The sequence below is a fragment of the Vitis riparia genome, unplaced genomic scaffold (genome assembly GCF_004353265.1).
Source record: "Vitis riparia cultivar Riparia Gloire de Montpellier isolate 1030 unplaced genomic scaffold, EGFV_Vit.rip_1.0 scaffold835_pilon_pilon, whole genome shotgun sequence".
Taxonomy (NCBI): domain Eukaryota; kingdom Viridiplantae; phylum Streptophyta; class Magnoliopsida; order Vitales; family Vitaceae; genus Vitis; species Vitis riparia.
The window spans coordinates 57,927-74,920 of NW_023269807.1; the positions used below are offsets into that span (position 1 = coordinate 57,927).

A 16,994-nucleotide genomic window follows, 5' to 3' on the forward strand; every position below is an offset into this window, starting at 1 on the left:
GTTAATATGGTATGATAAAATTGCAGTATTGGTTGTTGGACTCTGTTATGATTGGTGCTATTCCCACTTGTGTTTATGCAGTGTGCCACATTGTGAAGAACTACATTGCTCATCTTCTCAACACCAAAGTACCTCTAATACTAGGTAATATTCACAATCATTTTTCACATCTTACTAGAAGATGTTATCAATGATAAAATGGCTACCTAAAATACCTGGATTCTTCAATGTCACTCAACTTAGCTGTGTCAGAATGACATGATATGGGTGTTGACATGGGTTTCGAGGTACCTTTAACACTGGATTGGTCATCTTCTCAAGACCAAAGTACCTCTAATGCTAGATAATATTCACAATCATTTTACACAGGTTACTAGAAGATTTTATCAATAATAAAATGGCCACCTAGGATACATGGATCCTCCAATTTCACTCAGCATACCCATGTTGACATGCAATGACATGAGTGTGGGTGGGGATCTCTACCAAATGCTCATACTTTTCTTTGGATTTGGCTATTTAATTTTTATTTATTTATGTTTTATTTTCCACCTTCTTGGCAGATAATTACATTATAAAAGAGAGTTTGTTATTAATGAACTTTATAAAAATATTTGGAGATAAGAAAGAAAAAATAAGGAAAAAAAAGAGATCATTCTTATCAGAAGATATCTTCGTTTTTATTAATCTTTAGTTGATTTTCACTCCTTTTGTTATATTGTATCTAACTATCTATACTAGTTATTGAGATCCTTTTTAGTGGAACCCCCTTATCTTAAAATCTTTGGGTGTAAAGGATCAGACACCTAGTTTCATACACATACCTGACCCTCACACCCAAACCTGTGCAACATAGATGGCTACAAATTAATAATTTCTTTTATAAAACTTGTACACTCATAATTGATGTCATATTTTCTAATAATTTTCCAAATGTTTTGTCATATCTTATCATTTCCTAATGGTCCATGTACTTGCTTATGCTCTAAAGCTCTTAGAGGAGAATATACTTACTTTTCATGGCCTTAATATCCTTCCAATGACAAAAAATTGTACATAAATTATTTATGTTGTAGCCTGATTGAAATAGCTTTAGTTTCACCCCTCAGTTTATTAATTAAGAACACTTCATGCATGAGATGTAAGTGCCTTTTCTCCCATGAATGGAAAATTAATTTCACGTGCTTATGGTTATTTATTTAGAACATATTTCCTGATAACTAATGAAGCTAGTTTAATTATATCATTTATTTTGCAGGCATTTGGGGAGGAAAAGGTCAGGGAAAATCATTTCAAACAGAACTTATTTTCCAGGCCATGGGAATAGAACCTGTCATTATGTCTGCTGGGGAACTGGAATCAGAAAGAGCTGGTACAATGGATTCCTTGCTTATTCCTTCCCCCCTTTTTCTTTTGGGTTTATTTACTAGCATGCTTCTTGTATTATGATTATTTCATATTTTACTTTTAGTTTTATTTATTTTTTATTTAAAGAAATAGAGACTAAACTATCATAAATTAAGGGGTACTTGTGAATGCAAGACAAATTAATGATTGTACATATGAGTCTTAAGGGATGTTTTACAAGTTTTAAGATTGTATTTTTGCTTTAGTATCAGAAAATAGCCGGGTTAATTTTTTAAAATTCATTTTTGGCAATATTGGTGCTTTATGTTGCATGGACTTCTAAAAATTTGCGAGGTACCCATGTCATGACATGAACCTAACATGAATGTAAAACAGAGGAAGTGAAGAACGATTCCTGATCTAGTGTTAAGTTCCATCAGATGCTTTAGTAATTCCCACCTTTGTTTCATGGGTATTTCATGCAAGTTATGGACCCATGTCAGACATGCTAACCCATTTCATTTGGGCGAGAGGGAGGCTGTGAGTCACTGTCTTAAGGGCTGTTTTATAAGTTCTAAGATTGTATTTTTTTGGTTTAATATCAGAAAATAGTTATGGTAATTTTTAAAATTCATTCTTGGCATATTAGTGCTTTATGTTGCAAGGACTTTTAAAAATATGTGAAGTACCCATGTCATGACATGTATATGGGTATGAGTATGTTCTCAACATGCTTATTGTTGGTTATAAACCTAACATGAATGTAAAACAGAGGAAGTGAAGAACTATTCCTGATCTACTGTTAAGTTCCATCGGATGCTTTTGTAATTCCCACCTTTGTTTCATGGGTATTTCATGTCTGTGATGGACCCATGTCAGACATGCTAATGTTTCACCTATACTTCATTTTTCCCTGTATAGAAGAAGAAAGTTGGACATACACCTGTACTTGACGCTTTGCCTTGCCTCAATTGCCTAAGCTTTGGGGATTAGATGTCTAATATTTAGACCAACTCCCATTACCTGACACTTGTATGCGGAATCAATGAAATATGGATGGTATTATGGTTTTGTGGGCAAGAATGAAGTTTTTAAAGGCGAAAGCATAACACTAGGTGTTTGAGTTCCCGTAAGGGGAAGCTTAAGCATCGAGGTGTTGAGGCGCAAGCCTTTTGGTACTCTAATTTCATAATTAATGGAATATTTAAAATAATTTGAAATATAAAAAATAAAATAAAATAAAATAAAATATATAATAAGCTTTATAATAAGTCAATTTAAGTCAACTAACAATCATATTATTACTTTCACACTTTCGTCGAAGTCTTAAAAAGTCACAAAATAACGAACATGATAAATCAGACATGTATAACTCAAAAACATATCAACTGAAGTCCTTCTCTTCAATGTCATCATCATTCACATTAGTCTCCAACCATGCACCTCATCCCTTATAGTGCCAAAACCACACCTAAGGTGTGCCTAATCAATGCCTTGACCCTTAAGGTGTATGCCTTTGAGGGTTATTGCTTAACTTATTCTACCTTGATGCATTTTGGGAGCTTGGAAAGGAGCTCCCCTATGTGTCCGGTGGACAATATGGAAAGAGAGAAGCAAAAGAATTTTCAAGGTGATGGAGCTATCAAAGTTAGTGTTGAAAAATTATTCCTTACAGAGCATTGTATTTGTGGTCTTATGGCAAAACAAAAGCTAATGCAACATCCATGTTAAATTTTGTAGACAGCTTGGGGCAGTTTAGTTTGGGCTTTCCTTTTGTACCCTCATGGTGTGCCTTGTATGCTCCCCAGTATGCTAGGTCACACCCCCTTGTTCCGTAGAAAATATGTTAATGATATATATATTTTTTTAATTTGGTTATTAAAAAGAACTCTATGTTTCTCTTGCCATATTCTACAAACTCCTTTCCTAAGGTATACCATGTCTTTCCAGCTAATAATTCTCCTCATTAACACAAGATTTGGATTACTTTTTTAACTTTTTATTTTACTTGTAATATTTTATAATATAAATTTTTTATTTCCTTTAACAGGAGAACCAGGGAAATTGATACGGGAACGGTATAGAACAGCTTCTCAAGTGGTCCAGAACCAAGTTAGAAGCTTTACTACTTTCACTGTTAATATATGTATGTCTAGGGTCATGACATTGTTGCTTGATGTGATTTCATCAATTTTTCATTTTCATTTTTTTTTCAGTTAATTCATAATCCCCACATGAATCTGCATCATTTCTTGATTAGTATGTTGAGATTTCACAATGGATCTAATAAATTGTAAGTGAAGATAATCTAATGGATATGCTTTGTGAAACTAAAGGAGATAAAAAGAAAAATCCTTAGAAATGAGTATATGCGTTGTAACTAGGGTTTAATTTGTTAATCTAACAGGTATGCTCTGTGAAACTTAAAGATATACAAAGAAATGTCCTTAGAAATGAGTATACATCTGGAGTAACTAGGATTTAATATGTTAAAAGTACAAGAAATTATGAGTACATGTTATGATATTTGATAAAGATATCAGCCAAATACTCTTATCACATTTAAGATATCCTCTTAGTTTTTGGCAAAATTCAATTTGTGTTGGTAGAAAGGTATTCGTTTAGTCCAGGTGACATATCCATGTGGACCTCCTCCTCCAAGTCCTTATGTAGAAGGGTATTTTTTTACATCAAATTGCTGTAAGGGCCAATTAAGATTGGTAGCTGAGGATAACAAGAGATGACTAGTATTCATTTTTGCCACCAGTGCGAAAGTTTCCTAATAGTCTCTTGGATAAGTTTATGTGTAGCCTTTGGCTACTAGCCTAACCTTGTACCTACTCTATACTTCACCACAAACAGCCGCTTACATCCAACAAATTTCTTTCGAGTAAGAAGATCAACTACCTCCCGTGTTTTATTTGTTCACATTTTTTATTGCATTCATGTCCTGCACCATTGCCTCCCTTAAAATGTCCTCCCTAACTGCCTCTTGAACTGTTTTAAATATCTTAATGAAGTTTAGTTTAGTAGCAAAGGCTCGGTATGGTGAGGACAATCTATAAAGAGGAGAATGTTGGGCAGATGGTGTGTTAGGTACGTTGTCTTTGTCTTCTATAAAAGCAATAGTTAAATCTAGATCATCAAGATTGTTAAAGCTTGAGTTGGTTTAGCTTTGAGTACTTGTGACAGAGTCAATGATTTGAACATGAAGAGTTTCTTGTGATGCTTGCTTTGTTCTTCAATAGACCATGAGTGGCAGTACATGATCCTCCTCTTTTCTCCTTTGCAAGGTACTGGGTAGAGGTTCCATAGCTTCAGACTTAGGTTCAAATTCAATGGCATTAGTTGTGATTTTAGATAATGACCGTTTCAAATGTTGTAGGGGTTGTAACTAGAGCTGCAAGTACTTCAAACTTGAGAAATGCCACTAGTAATAGTTAAGGCTTGAGGAAAAACTCCTCATCTTCTACAAAAAGGCTCCCCTTGTACATAAGACTAAGAGTGATCAGGTTCCAAAAGGGAAGGGGATGACTGGGGGGTGGAATATTTTGGCAGAGAAGTTGAGAGAGGTTGGGGTAGTCCCCACTGGAGGCTCAAAAAATCCTGAGCTCGTTGAGGCGCTGAAGAAGGAAAAGGAACCAGAACCAAGGACTTATGCGGAGTTAGCAATCTCAAAAATGGGAAGATTAGGAGAGAAGGTTTGGCTGGAGTTGGGCCAGAGGGTGAAGCCTGAAAGACTAGAGCAATTGGATCGCTGTTTAGTAGGTAGATGGGAAAATGAAGCGATCCCTCCCCCTGAGTTGGATTCTCTGAAAAATTGGGCTGGTCAAGTTTGGCTTCTCAGAGGAAAACTGAATATATCCGTATTGGGAAGAGGTCTTTTGCTTTTTGAGTTTGAACTGCTAAGTGAAGCCGAGCGTGTTCTGGAAAGAGGGAAAAGAAGAGTGAAAGACAATGCCTTATTCCTGGAGAAATGGCACCCGGAGGTGGGGTGTTTTTGTAACAAAGCCAGTGCAAACGAGGCATGGGTGAGAGTAGTAGGTCTTCCTCTTCATCTATGGAGTCGCGAGGTTTTTAAACTGATAGGTGATGGCTGTGGTGGCTTCATTGCAGTGGATGATAAAACGGATAGGATGGCAGAAATGCAATGGGCTAGATTATTGGTGAAGGTGGTAGGTAGAGACTTACCTACATCTGTCTAGATTGTGGTTGGGTCGGGGTGTTTCTCAGTCCAGTTGTGGTGGGAAATCCCACCCTGGTTCTCTCAGGTGGTGCCGGCGGGATGTGTCAACGGGAAGGGCGTCACAGTGGAGGAGGAAGACTCAGGGAGTGGTTCTCGTGGAGTGTGCAGAGGAAGAGTGTTGGAAAAGAAGGCTCAGTCCAAGGTGCAGGCGGAAGTACAGTTCGAGCCGCCCTGTGGTTGGTCTTCTAAAGATGCCACAGGGTTCTCCTCTGATTCCGCTGAAAGGGGGTGTGGTTTGGAGGCGATTGATGGAGCAGACAGCATAGGGAGTAGGGGCCCTGCAACCGGTTCAGTAGTTAAAAAGGGTAGTTTCCTTCTTGGGGCTGTAGATATTAATGATGGGCTTGCACTTGGGGAGGCCCAGCTTAGATGCGGGCTTGGGGAAGAGAGCCTTAAGTCAGCCTTTGAGGAAGCCCAGAAGGTCGGGCCGTTGCCAAGGCCCGTTATGTTAAAAGGGTGGCTGATGGGCTGTGAAGAGAGGCCCTTTTTCATTAAGGGCTCTTTTTCGGGCTGTGAGGGCTTACCCGATTTGGGCTTTGGGCCCGAGTTGGAGGGATTTAAATCAGTTAGGGCTCGTTCTTGTTCTGAGGTTGTGGAGATGGGGGAAGCAGAGGATTCGTCGCGAGGAGAGGATGCTGGGGTCGTCTGCTTTCCTGGAGGGGACCGGAGGACTTCTGAGGCTTTTCCGACGAGTGTTAGGGCACCGATAAGTGACGAAGCGCTGATAGCTGAGGTTTCCAGGTACGAACCCTATTCTGTGGTCTTTGGGGGGGAAAGGGACCTCTTCTCTTCTACTCCTTCTTCTGGGTGTGACCGAGCCTTAGTGGTGGGAGATGTTTCTGGTTTGGATGTCGCCGCTGAAGGTGCTAGTAACCATGCTCCACTACGGGCGGTGTTATCGGATGGTAATCCGTGGGTAATGGACTCAGAGGGGGAAATGGCTATTGTGGATAAGCCGGAGGTTGGTGAGGAAATGCAAGATAGGGAGGATCCCAGTAGTATTTGGGATGAAAGTAACCTGTTGAAGTTCAGTAAGGCATTGGGGTTCGCGACAGAAGGCGTGGAAGGGGAAATTCTAAAATTATTGCTTAGACTGAAGACCAGAAGGGATCTAGGCAAGAAAAAGGAATCGTTAGGACTGACCAGGTTTGATCGGGAAGTTAAAAAGTTAGAATGGTCGGTTAACTACGATGGAAAGAGCAGAAAGAAAGGTTCGGACAGAAGAGGGGGGGACAGATCCTTGTGTTTTAAATGAAGATTAAGATCCTATCTTGGAATGTTCGAGGGATAAATGATAGAAATAAGAGGAAGCTAATTAAAGCCTTAATTAGTTCCCATAAAGTGGATTTAGTTTGTCTGCAGGAGACTAAAATGACTGAGATGTCTTTAGGGGTAGTACGAAGCCTAGGTGTGGGGAGATTTCTGGAGTGGGGAGCCCTGAATGCCAGGGGGGCTGCGGGAGGGGTGGTAGTTTATTGGGACAATAGAGTGTTAGAGTTAATGGGGATGGAGGTGGGCCTTTTTTCCATTTCTTGTCGTTTCAAGAACTGTGAAGACGGGTTCAGATGGATTTTTTCAGGAGTTTATGGTCCTACAATGAAAAGATATAGAGAGTTATTATGGGAAGAGTTAGGGGCCATCCGAGGGCTGTGGAATGACCCCTCGTGTATCGGTGGAGATTTCAATATGATCAGATTTCCGAATGAGCGTAGAAGAGGAGGGAGACTGACTCATTCAATGCGAAGATTCTCGGAGGTGATCGAGGACCTGGACTTGAGGGACTTGCCCCTTCAGGGGGGTCCGTTTACATGGAGTGGAGGGTTGAACAACCAAACCATGTCAAGACTTGATTGTTTCCTGGTGTCGGAGGACTGGGAGGGCCATTTTAATGGGGCTGTACAGAGTACTCTTCCAAGGCCAGTGTCAGACCACTTTCCCATTCTCTTGGATGGAGGAGGGGGCCTGTCCCTTTCCGCTTTGAAAACATGTGGCTTAAGGAGGAGGGTTTTAAGGATTTGATGAAGGGGTGGTGGCAAGGTTTAAGATTCAGCGGGTCTTTTAGCTTCATCCTTGCAGAGAAATTGAAGGCCTTAAAGGCAATCTTAAAGTCTTGGAATAAGGAAGTTTTTGGGAAGGTGGCAGTGAATAAGAGATTGGCTTTGGACAAAGTGGATTTCTGGGATTCTCAGGAGAAGATGCGTACATTATCATTGGAGGAGCTGGAAGCCAGAAAGGAAGCTAAGGGGGACTTTGAGAAATGGGCTCTTATGGAGGAGATTTCTTGGAGACAAAAATCGAGAGAAGTGTGGTTGAGGGAGGGTGACAGAAATACCGGCTTCTTTCATAAGATGGCCAATTCCCATAGAAGGAGAAGTTGTATGACTAAGATTAAGATTAATGGTAGCTGGTTAACAGATGAGCAGGACATAAAGGGGGGTGTGGTTGGAGCTTTCGAGAACCTGTTAACAGATCCTGGAGATTGGCATCCATCAATGGAAGGTTTGGATTTTAATAGGATTGATGGTGAGGATGCAGCTTGTCTGGAAAGGGTTTTCACAGAGGCTGAGGTCTTCTCTGCTCTCTCAGATCTGAACGGAGACAAGGCCCCGGGTCCAGACGGCTTTTCTCTTAGTTTTTGGCAGTTCAGCTGGGAATTTGTGAAAGATGAGGTCATGGGCTTTATGAAGGAGTTCCACGAGCATGGCAGATTTGGGAGGAGCCTGAATTCAACTTTCCTAGTCCTTATCCCTAAAAAACCAGATGCGGAGGACCTTAAAGATTTCAGACCCATTAGCTTGATAGGTGGATTGTATAAACTGTTAGCAAAAGTGCTAGCAAACAGGATCAAGAAGGTGGTGGGAAAGGTAATATCTTCAGCTCAAAACGCCTTTGTTGAACGAAGACAAATTTTGGATGCTGCCCTAATTGCCAATGAGGCAATAGACTCGATGCTGAAGAGAAATGAGAGTGGGGTGTTGTGTAAGCTAGATATAGAGAAGGCGTACGATCACTTGAATTGGAATTTTCTACTATTGGTATTGCAAAGAATGGGGTTTGGGGAGAAGTGGACTGGCTGGATCTCTTGGTGTATCTCCACAGCGTCGTTTTCAGTTTTGATTAATGGCACTCCAGCCGGGTTTTTCAATAGTTCAAGGGGTTTGCGTCAGGGGGATCCTCTCTCTCCCTACCTTTTTATTATCGGGATGGAGGCTTTTAGTAGGCTCATCCTTAGGGCAGTGAGGGGGGGTTTTCTTTCGGGCTGTAGGATACAAGGAAGAAGTGGAAACGGGGCTGTGGTATCCCATTTGCTGTTCGCCGATGATACTTTAGTTTTTTGTGAAGCTTCCCAAGATCAGATGACTCATCTTAGCTGGTTGTTGATGTGGTTTGAAGCCATATCAGGATTGAGGATTAATTTGGATAAGAGCGAGATTTTGCCGGTTGGGAGAGTAGAGAACTTGGAGGTTTTGGCTCTTGAGGTTGGCTGTAAAGTGGGAAGGCTGCCAAATTCATACTTGGGGATCCCTTTGGGGGCAAATCACAAGTCCGTGGCTGTTTGGGATGGGGTGGAAGAGAGATTTCGGAGAAGGCTTGCCTTGTGGAAAAGGAATTATATCTCCAAAGGCGGTAGAATTACCCTAATTCGGAGTACTTTGTCAAGTATGCCCATATACTTGATGTCTTTACTTCGAATGCCAAGAGTGGTTAGTTTAAGATTGGGAAAAATTCAAAGGGATTTTTTGTGGGGGGGAGGAGCTTTGGAGAGGAAGCCTCATCTAGTAAATTGGGATTCCGTATGCTCAGACATAAGGAAGGGTGGTTTGGGAGTTAGACGCCTGTTTATTCTCAATAGAGCCCTGTTATGCAAGTGGAACTGGCGGTTTGCGAATGAAAGGGAGGCTCTTTGGAGGCAAGTCATTAGTAGGAAGTTCGGGGAGGAAGAAGGGGGTTGGTATACTAGAGAAGTTAGGGAGGGGTTTGGAGTAGGCTTGTGGAAGGAAATAAGGAAGGAAGGAGCTCTAGTGCAAAACAAAGTTGTCTTTTCTGTGGGGAATGGTAGAAGGGTGAAATTTTGGAAGGATAATTGGTGTGGGAATTTCTCTCTCAGTAATTTGTTTCCCTCTTTGTATGCCTTTGCATCATCTAAAGAGGCTTGGCTAGTGGAGTTATGGGATCATTCGGGTGATGAAGGGGTTTGGAATCCTAGCTTTTCTAGGTCCTTTAATGACTGGGAGGTGGAGGGGGTGGAGAGATTACTTTTGACAATCCGGGGTAGGAGGCTTAATCCTCTTTTGGAAGATAGAATGCTGTGGAAAGAGACTAAAGATGGGATTTTCTCAGTTAAGTCCCTTTATAGTTCGCTAGCTTCAAGAAGAGATGTTCAGTTTCCTTATAGTAATATTTGGAGTATTTGTGTGCCTACCAAAGTGAGCTTCTTTGCTTGGGAAGCTTATTGGGGTAAGGTGCTAACCTTGGATCAACTTAAAAAGAGGGGCCGGTCTCTAGCTAACAGATGCTTCCTTTGCGGTATGGAAGAAGAGTCAATTGATCATATTCTTATTCATTGCTCTAAGGCAAGAGGGTTATGGGAGTTATTGTTTGCATTGTTTGGTGTTACTTGGGTCCTCCCTTCTTCGGTTAGAGATACTCTTAGTGGTTGGTGTGGCTTCAAGTTGGGCAAGAAGCGTAGGAAGGTGTGGAACGCAGCCCCTTTGTGCATTTTTTGGGCGGTTTGGAAGGAAAGAAACAGGATAGCTTTTGATAATGAAGAGTTATCAATTCATAGGTTGAAGAATTCTTTTGTTTGTAATCTTTGGCTGTGGACTAAATCGGTTGTAAATGAGGGTCCTCTTCCTTTGATTAATTTTTTTGATTGGCTAGGCACTAGTTGAGGGCGGGTATTGTATCTCTATTTCTTTTTGGGCCTATTGGCGCCTCTTGTATACATCCTGTATGCTTGGGTCAGCCTCAAGGCGCCCTTTTCTAATATATTTTTGTTGTGTGTTTGCCTATCAAAAAAAAATTTTCAATTAGGGTCATATCCATGGGCACAAAGAATTTTCTAAAGGTAGATAATAGTACTTGTACCTTTCTTTCTACGAGAATAATTAACCTATATTTAAGAGCCCAAGGATCAATTTTAGTTCTTTGATTGGGATGAGTATGATTGAAAGCCACACATTGAAAAAGTTTAGGAGGAATACCACAAAACCCATCAAAATGGGGATAAAGTTGGGTCGGGGACTTATTGAATATTTTAGTCAAGAATCCTAAATGGTAACCCATTAATAAGAGGAGCAGCAGAAAACCGATTTTTCTCCAATATGATTTTGGCGAATTCAATTGAAATAGTAGGGTTCTAGTAACCTTAAACAAGTGTCTGTTTTTTTGTTTTACAACCTCATTTATTTATTTGTGGGTTATCAATATGAAAAGATCGATAAACATTACCTTCCATTCCATTTGAAAATAAGATAAAAGATGTTGGTTGAAATGTTCTCTTTTATTATTGGATTTGACTATCTAAATCTTAGTATCAAATTAGGTACACACTATTTTATGGAAGTTGGAAAAAATATTGCTAATATTTGATTTTTTTCTCTTCAAAAGATACACTTATGCAACTCTCATCAAATCGTCAATGAAAGAGACAACCCACTTATCATTGCAATATTTTGTGCCCAAGAAGGCCCCTAAACATTTGAATGAATTAAACTAAAAGGGATTGAACTTTTTCTATTACTTGAAGGAAATGAAAAATGATGGTGTTTCATAAATCACAAACTTCATAATGGAGACTTTGAACATCAAGGTTTTCAAACGGAAACTTTCTTTTTAACAAAGCAAAAGATGGATGTCCAAGAAAATGAAGTTATCAAACTTGATTTTTATTGTATGTAGATTACTCTGAAAGGGGCAAAGGTGAATATGGTCATTATTGCCACTCTCATCTTCAAGGAAGTACAACCTTTCTTTCTTGCTAGCATGCATAATCATATTCTCATGGCAAGCTCCTAAAACACAGTGAGATAGATTCAGGTCCCTAGTGATCTGCTGAATGGACAGAAAATTAACAGGGTTAAGGGGCATGCAAAATGGTTTTTAGAGACGAGGAGGGAGTCATAGAGATGGTTCCTTGACCAGCTACTGTAACTAAAGTTCCATCAGTAACCTTTACTTTTTAATTACCAGGACAGGAGCTGTTTCTTCCTTGGTTTTCTCCTTTCCATGTCCCTTTCCCAAAAATGAAGATCCTCCATGAAGCTTCCTACAGGCCTCTCAAGTTTGTCTCAGCTTGTTGCAATAGTTTCACCACTCTACAGCTCTCCTCTCCTTTTATAATTGAAAATACCTCTCTGAAAGGGGTAACAACTTCTACCCTATGACCTAGACTCCAACTTGATCCAACTCCGTATTGGGACAGCAAGAAACACGATATTTTCCTCCTTCAAACAAAATTTTGCAAGTTGGGAGCATCCTTACTGCACTCCATTCTAATATGTTGATAATGATCTAATTCCATCCATAGACCCTCACAGTGTTATAGTTTTTAGTCACACACTAATTTCCTTGTATAATTGCATGTTTTTTCAATTAATTTTATAAATCTGTGCTATCATGTATATCATTGAATTAGTTTGCAAGAAGGCTTCCCAAATCTCATGGGCAGTAATTAGAAACATGTGTGTCTTTCTAAACTCTGGTTGCATGGCATTCCATAGCTATGACATGACCATGGAATCTTCTTCATCTCAAGAATTAAATTTGGGATCTTCCTTGTTCCTTTTCCTTTAATGAAAGTCTTGACCAATTGGGACCACTCAAGATAGTTACTGCCACGCAATTTGAAGGGAACTCGGAGGCTTTGCTTATTGTTGGAAAGATTTCTAGCAAAAGTTGTTGATCTTATCTGAACTGTGGGAAAGGGTAGCACCAAATTCTTCAGACATGGTGGATTGAGAATTAGCAATGAAGGTAGAACTTTTGGTGATTAAAAATCAGGAGGGCTTCACAGGACAAATAGGCATTGAGACTAGATTATGTTTTCAGAGATCATATAGTGATGCAAGCATGGGAAAACATGAAAAAACACTAGCAATGAAGACCAGTAAAGAACTTGGCTATGAAGGCTGAAAAGAACTGATCAATAAAACCTGAAAACCAAACCAAAAACCCCAGGGCTCTGATACCATGAAGAACAATTAGAGGAAGAAGAATAACATTTTTCTCTCTTATTCTGTATTGACAGGTATCCACCAATATGCAGTGATCACAGACAAATTAGAAAAAGGAAACACCTATATAGCCTAAGGTTCAGGTAATCATCGGAAATCATGAGTCAACCATGCAAGAACTATACAAAAAGGGAAACTCCCTAATTTACAGCCTATACATCTGATTATACAATTGGTTTCCCTCTTCAACACTAATAAAATGTTTTAAACCAGACAGCAAAGCATCCCCAAGGATGGTTGACTTGTATCTGAAATTAGAAATTAGTCCTGAAAAAGACTGCACTCTTGTTCCTGGCATTATGGTACTTGCTCCTTCCTTGGATCATTTAAGTTGGAAAAGTATCCCATCCTTATATGAAAAGGAGCAGCTCTTAAGCAGAATGAGTGAATGGGTGTTTCTTTTTTCCTTTTCCCTTCATTAATTTTTCATGATAAGAAAAATGTATATAAAGAACTTCCTCCCAGGTTACAAGGATCCACAAGCTACTGTACACTTGCTAAAACCAGACGAATCATGGCAGTTCAAAAGATGGCGATCCAAAAGAATTAATTTTTAATCTACATGTTTTCTATGTGAAGCTTCAGTGAATATTTCTGATTTATATCAATGTCCTAATGGATGTTTCTTATTGACTTTGTTTGAGTACTTAATGCAGTTATGGTTGATTTTCCTTGACTACTGCAGGGGAAGATGAGCTGTTTAATGATCAATGACATTGATGCTGGCATTGGGAGATTTGGTGAGATATAGTTGATAACTTTGATTTGAATTGCTGGATGGAAATGCTGTGCTGTATAGTTTGTGTTTTCCAATGCAGTCCATCAGCTTGACTTCTGTTCTATATGCATGACTTTGGTTCTATATGCTTATACACACTCATGCACACATTGGGTAGTCCTCATATTGAAGTCATTCATTTGGCATTCCAAACCTTTTTGTTCACTCACTTCCTTTCATTTCTTTATACTAATCTTGGAAACAATGATTGGAAACTCCAATTTCCTTTTGTTCTCTATTTTATTTTTATTGTTTTCCTTTTTTTTTTTTTTAAATATATTGAAATGTATATTTTTCTACTATAGGAAACACTCAAGTGACAGTCAACAATCAAATTGCTGTTGGGACTCTGATGAATTTGTCAGATAATCCTACAAGAGTCAGTATTGGACAAGATTGGCGAGAAACTGACATTACGAATAGAGTTCCTATAATTGTTACAGGAAATGATTTTTCAACAATCTATGCTCCCTTGATTCGTGATGGAAGGATGGACAAGTTCTACTGGTATGTGTTTATTTTGTGTCTTTGATAAACACTTCTTGTTTGCCTATAAAAAAGGAAAGAAACTACTCTATGCTTTTCATTTACATATCTATCTTAACAACTCTTTACAGTAAGCTATGATCATGTCAGTATTTATTCAGTAGCTGTTTGAATGCTTAAAAAAGTCTGTCATTAGTAGATGACATAGATTTACTGTCATTTCAATCTTATCAAATATAGTCATACATGGCAGAATGAGGAACAAAAGAGTTACTCATCATACACAACTGATTTGTGGCTCAAAAGCCATGAGTATGATAGATAAAGCTAGACCTGTACATCTATCATGAAATAGATATATTTGATCTATGGGCCCAGGGACTTCAATGGTTCCAGGGACTGACACCAATATTGTCATAAAAATAGAAATCTCTGTCCTCTGGGATAATATGATTAGATCTATGTATTCTGAGCAGAGTTACTGAATCAAAATTCTGAGGATGCTAATCCATTGTTGCTTGCTGTCTTGGTTTCCAAAATTCATTATTTTTTTTCACATATCTGGTTTATTATAGTACTCATTATTCAATCATCTGTTATCACAAATATTCAAATTTATCCTTTAGACCAAAGCCACATGTGTTGCATTATTTTAGCTTGTGAATCACCTTGAGGTAAAGCTGTTTCAGTAGGTCCATTGTTTTGGAAAGGATAGCAAGGTAAGAGAAATATCAAGGTCAGAAATTAATTGTTAGTACAAGAACATATTGAATAAATGAACCACCGAAAATCCATATTTATAGATGCTTCCCCCTTGTTCTGTTGGCATGTGTCTTTTAAATAAAGGAGTTCTATCCCTCCATACTCGTCTTTTGCATTTGGATTTCCAACTTCAACTTTTCCATATCTGGAAATCACAATTGCATTGATTCCGATGTATGAAAGAATGTAATTAGGAAAGATTATAGCAGTATAATTTTGTAATTAAGGAGAGAATTAGGACATACCCGTAATCAAGGGGATATGGTATAATTAGGCTAGGAAGCTTTCTATTTTATGTGCTAAGAATATTTGTATAAATATGTGGGTCTGTATAGATTGAAATTTAAGGAGGAAATTTATTCTTTTTACCTTCCAATTCTTCATATTCTTCATATTCTACATGGTATTAGAACCTTGTTTGGTGGAAGGTCAAGTATATCTCACCATCATATGTCTAATTACCTGATTTATTAAATGTGAGTGTAAGCCCCAGAAAATGGAGTTTACAATGAGGGAGGGTGTTAGAGCGCATGATATACATTATGGGTCTAAATCCTACAAGCTTAAGCTTTTAGGAAAATTAGAAGTTCAGCATGGTATCAAAGCTCTATACTCGTAAATCTATAAATCAAGAAATATATATATATTTTTTAGCCTTCATTGTTGAGCTCAAATTTTAATGTCGGCCTTCATTGTTGATAAGGTTTATTTTGTCTGAATTGTGCCCCTGTTGCAACAGAAATTGCGTCGTTGCGAACGCAGAGATCCCGTCACTGCCTTTGCCTCATTGTTGTGACACGGGTTTCCTTCATTATGGGTCTAATACTTGACTCTTTGATTTTTACATGAAAAATTAGGGCATCTAGGTTTCTCTTCTTTAAACTTTTTTTTTTTTTTTTGATAGTTAAGTCTCTTCTTTAAAAACCTTCTACCCTGAATTATCTTTTAAGCTAGATTTTCTGAAGTTCAAAGAGTCAAGTATGTGACTTATTGAAGAACCATCATGTTCCTTATCCTTTGAGTGATAAAAAAAGTGAAGTACCTTTTTGTATCATGCATAATAATGTTTAGGGTTGCTTTTCTGGAGCAAAATGGTTGCTAAGCTTTATTGTTGATTATACCCGAACCACATGGATTTATCTCTTAAAAGAAAATTCTGAAACTCATTTTATCTTTAAACAGTTTTTCCAAATGATCCAAATTCATTTCCATGCTAAGGTGCAAGTAGTAAGGTCAAAAAATGGAGGGGAGCACTTTAAACAAAAACTTTGGTCATACTTTCTTGAGAAAGGAATCGTTCATCAAATCACTTGTATTGATATTCCACAACAAATGAAGTTGCCAAGAGGAAGGAGAGGTACTTATTAGAGGTAGCTAGAGCCATAATGTTTGCTAGAAATTTTTTTGGGAGATGCGGTTCTTATAGTAGCCTATATTATCAATAGAATGCCCACAAAAATTTTGTACTCCCAAACTCCTGCTGACACCTTGAGAGCCTCTGTTTCCTTCCTCCAAAAGTCTTTGTTTATTGCATTTGTCCACATTCCAAACAAAAGTGATCCAAACTTGATCCTAGAGTCAATTACATGTGTTTTTTTTAGGCTAATCTCCTACACAAAAAGGGTACAAGTGCTAATCCACCTAAAAGAGGAGATTTATTTCTATGAAAATTTTTGTAAAATCTGCCCTATTTCCAGAAAACTGAATTTCAGGGGGGCAAACTGATTTGGGTTCCTTATTTACCTATTTGGAGTGAAAAGAAAGATAACGGCAATGATGGAAATGTTACTAACAGCAATGACAGAAATGTTACTAATCATGCTGATTTGCAGGAAGAAGTGGAGAAGTTAGTTGAAGAACTTGAAACTAACCTTGGTAATATACTAGCAAGGGAAAATATGAATTCAAATCTACTAGTGTACTCTAGGAGAGGATGAGAATCATTACCAGTCAAGACCCTATATCCCTCACCCATAGCCAATCATCATCTTGTGAATTAGGTGTGTTTAATCCTTCTTTTCCTTTTAATCATAGTAATACTGATCTAGGTATTCTTTTAGCCATTTGGAATGGTCTTAGAAGCTGTACTAGACACCCTTTGTCCAACTTCTTGTCCTATCATAGACTTGACCACTGACAT

At 38.6% G+C, this 16,994-nt stretch overlaps 1 protein-coding gene across 1 annotated transcript in view; it reads left to right on the forward strand.

The window, feature by feature from the left end:
• LOC117910749 (ribulose bisphosphate carboxylase/oxygenase activase, chloroplastic-like) overlaps nt 1-16,994 on the forward strand; it is a 40,092-nt gene that overhangs the window by 5,357 nt on the left and 17,741 nt on the right. The window contains exons 4-8 of the mRNA XM_034824902.1: nt 82-144; nt 1,259-1,372; nt 3,398-3,459; nt 13,514-13,568; nt 13,912-14,113. Coding sequence (XP_034680793.1) covers nt 82-144; nt 1,259-1,372; nt 3,398-3,459; nt 13,514-13,568; nt 13,912-14,113 — 496 coding nt within the window. The remainder of the gene's footprint in view (nt 1-81; nt 145-1,258; nt 1,373-3,397; nt 3,460-13,513; nt 13,569-13,911; nt 14,114-16,994) is intronic.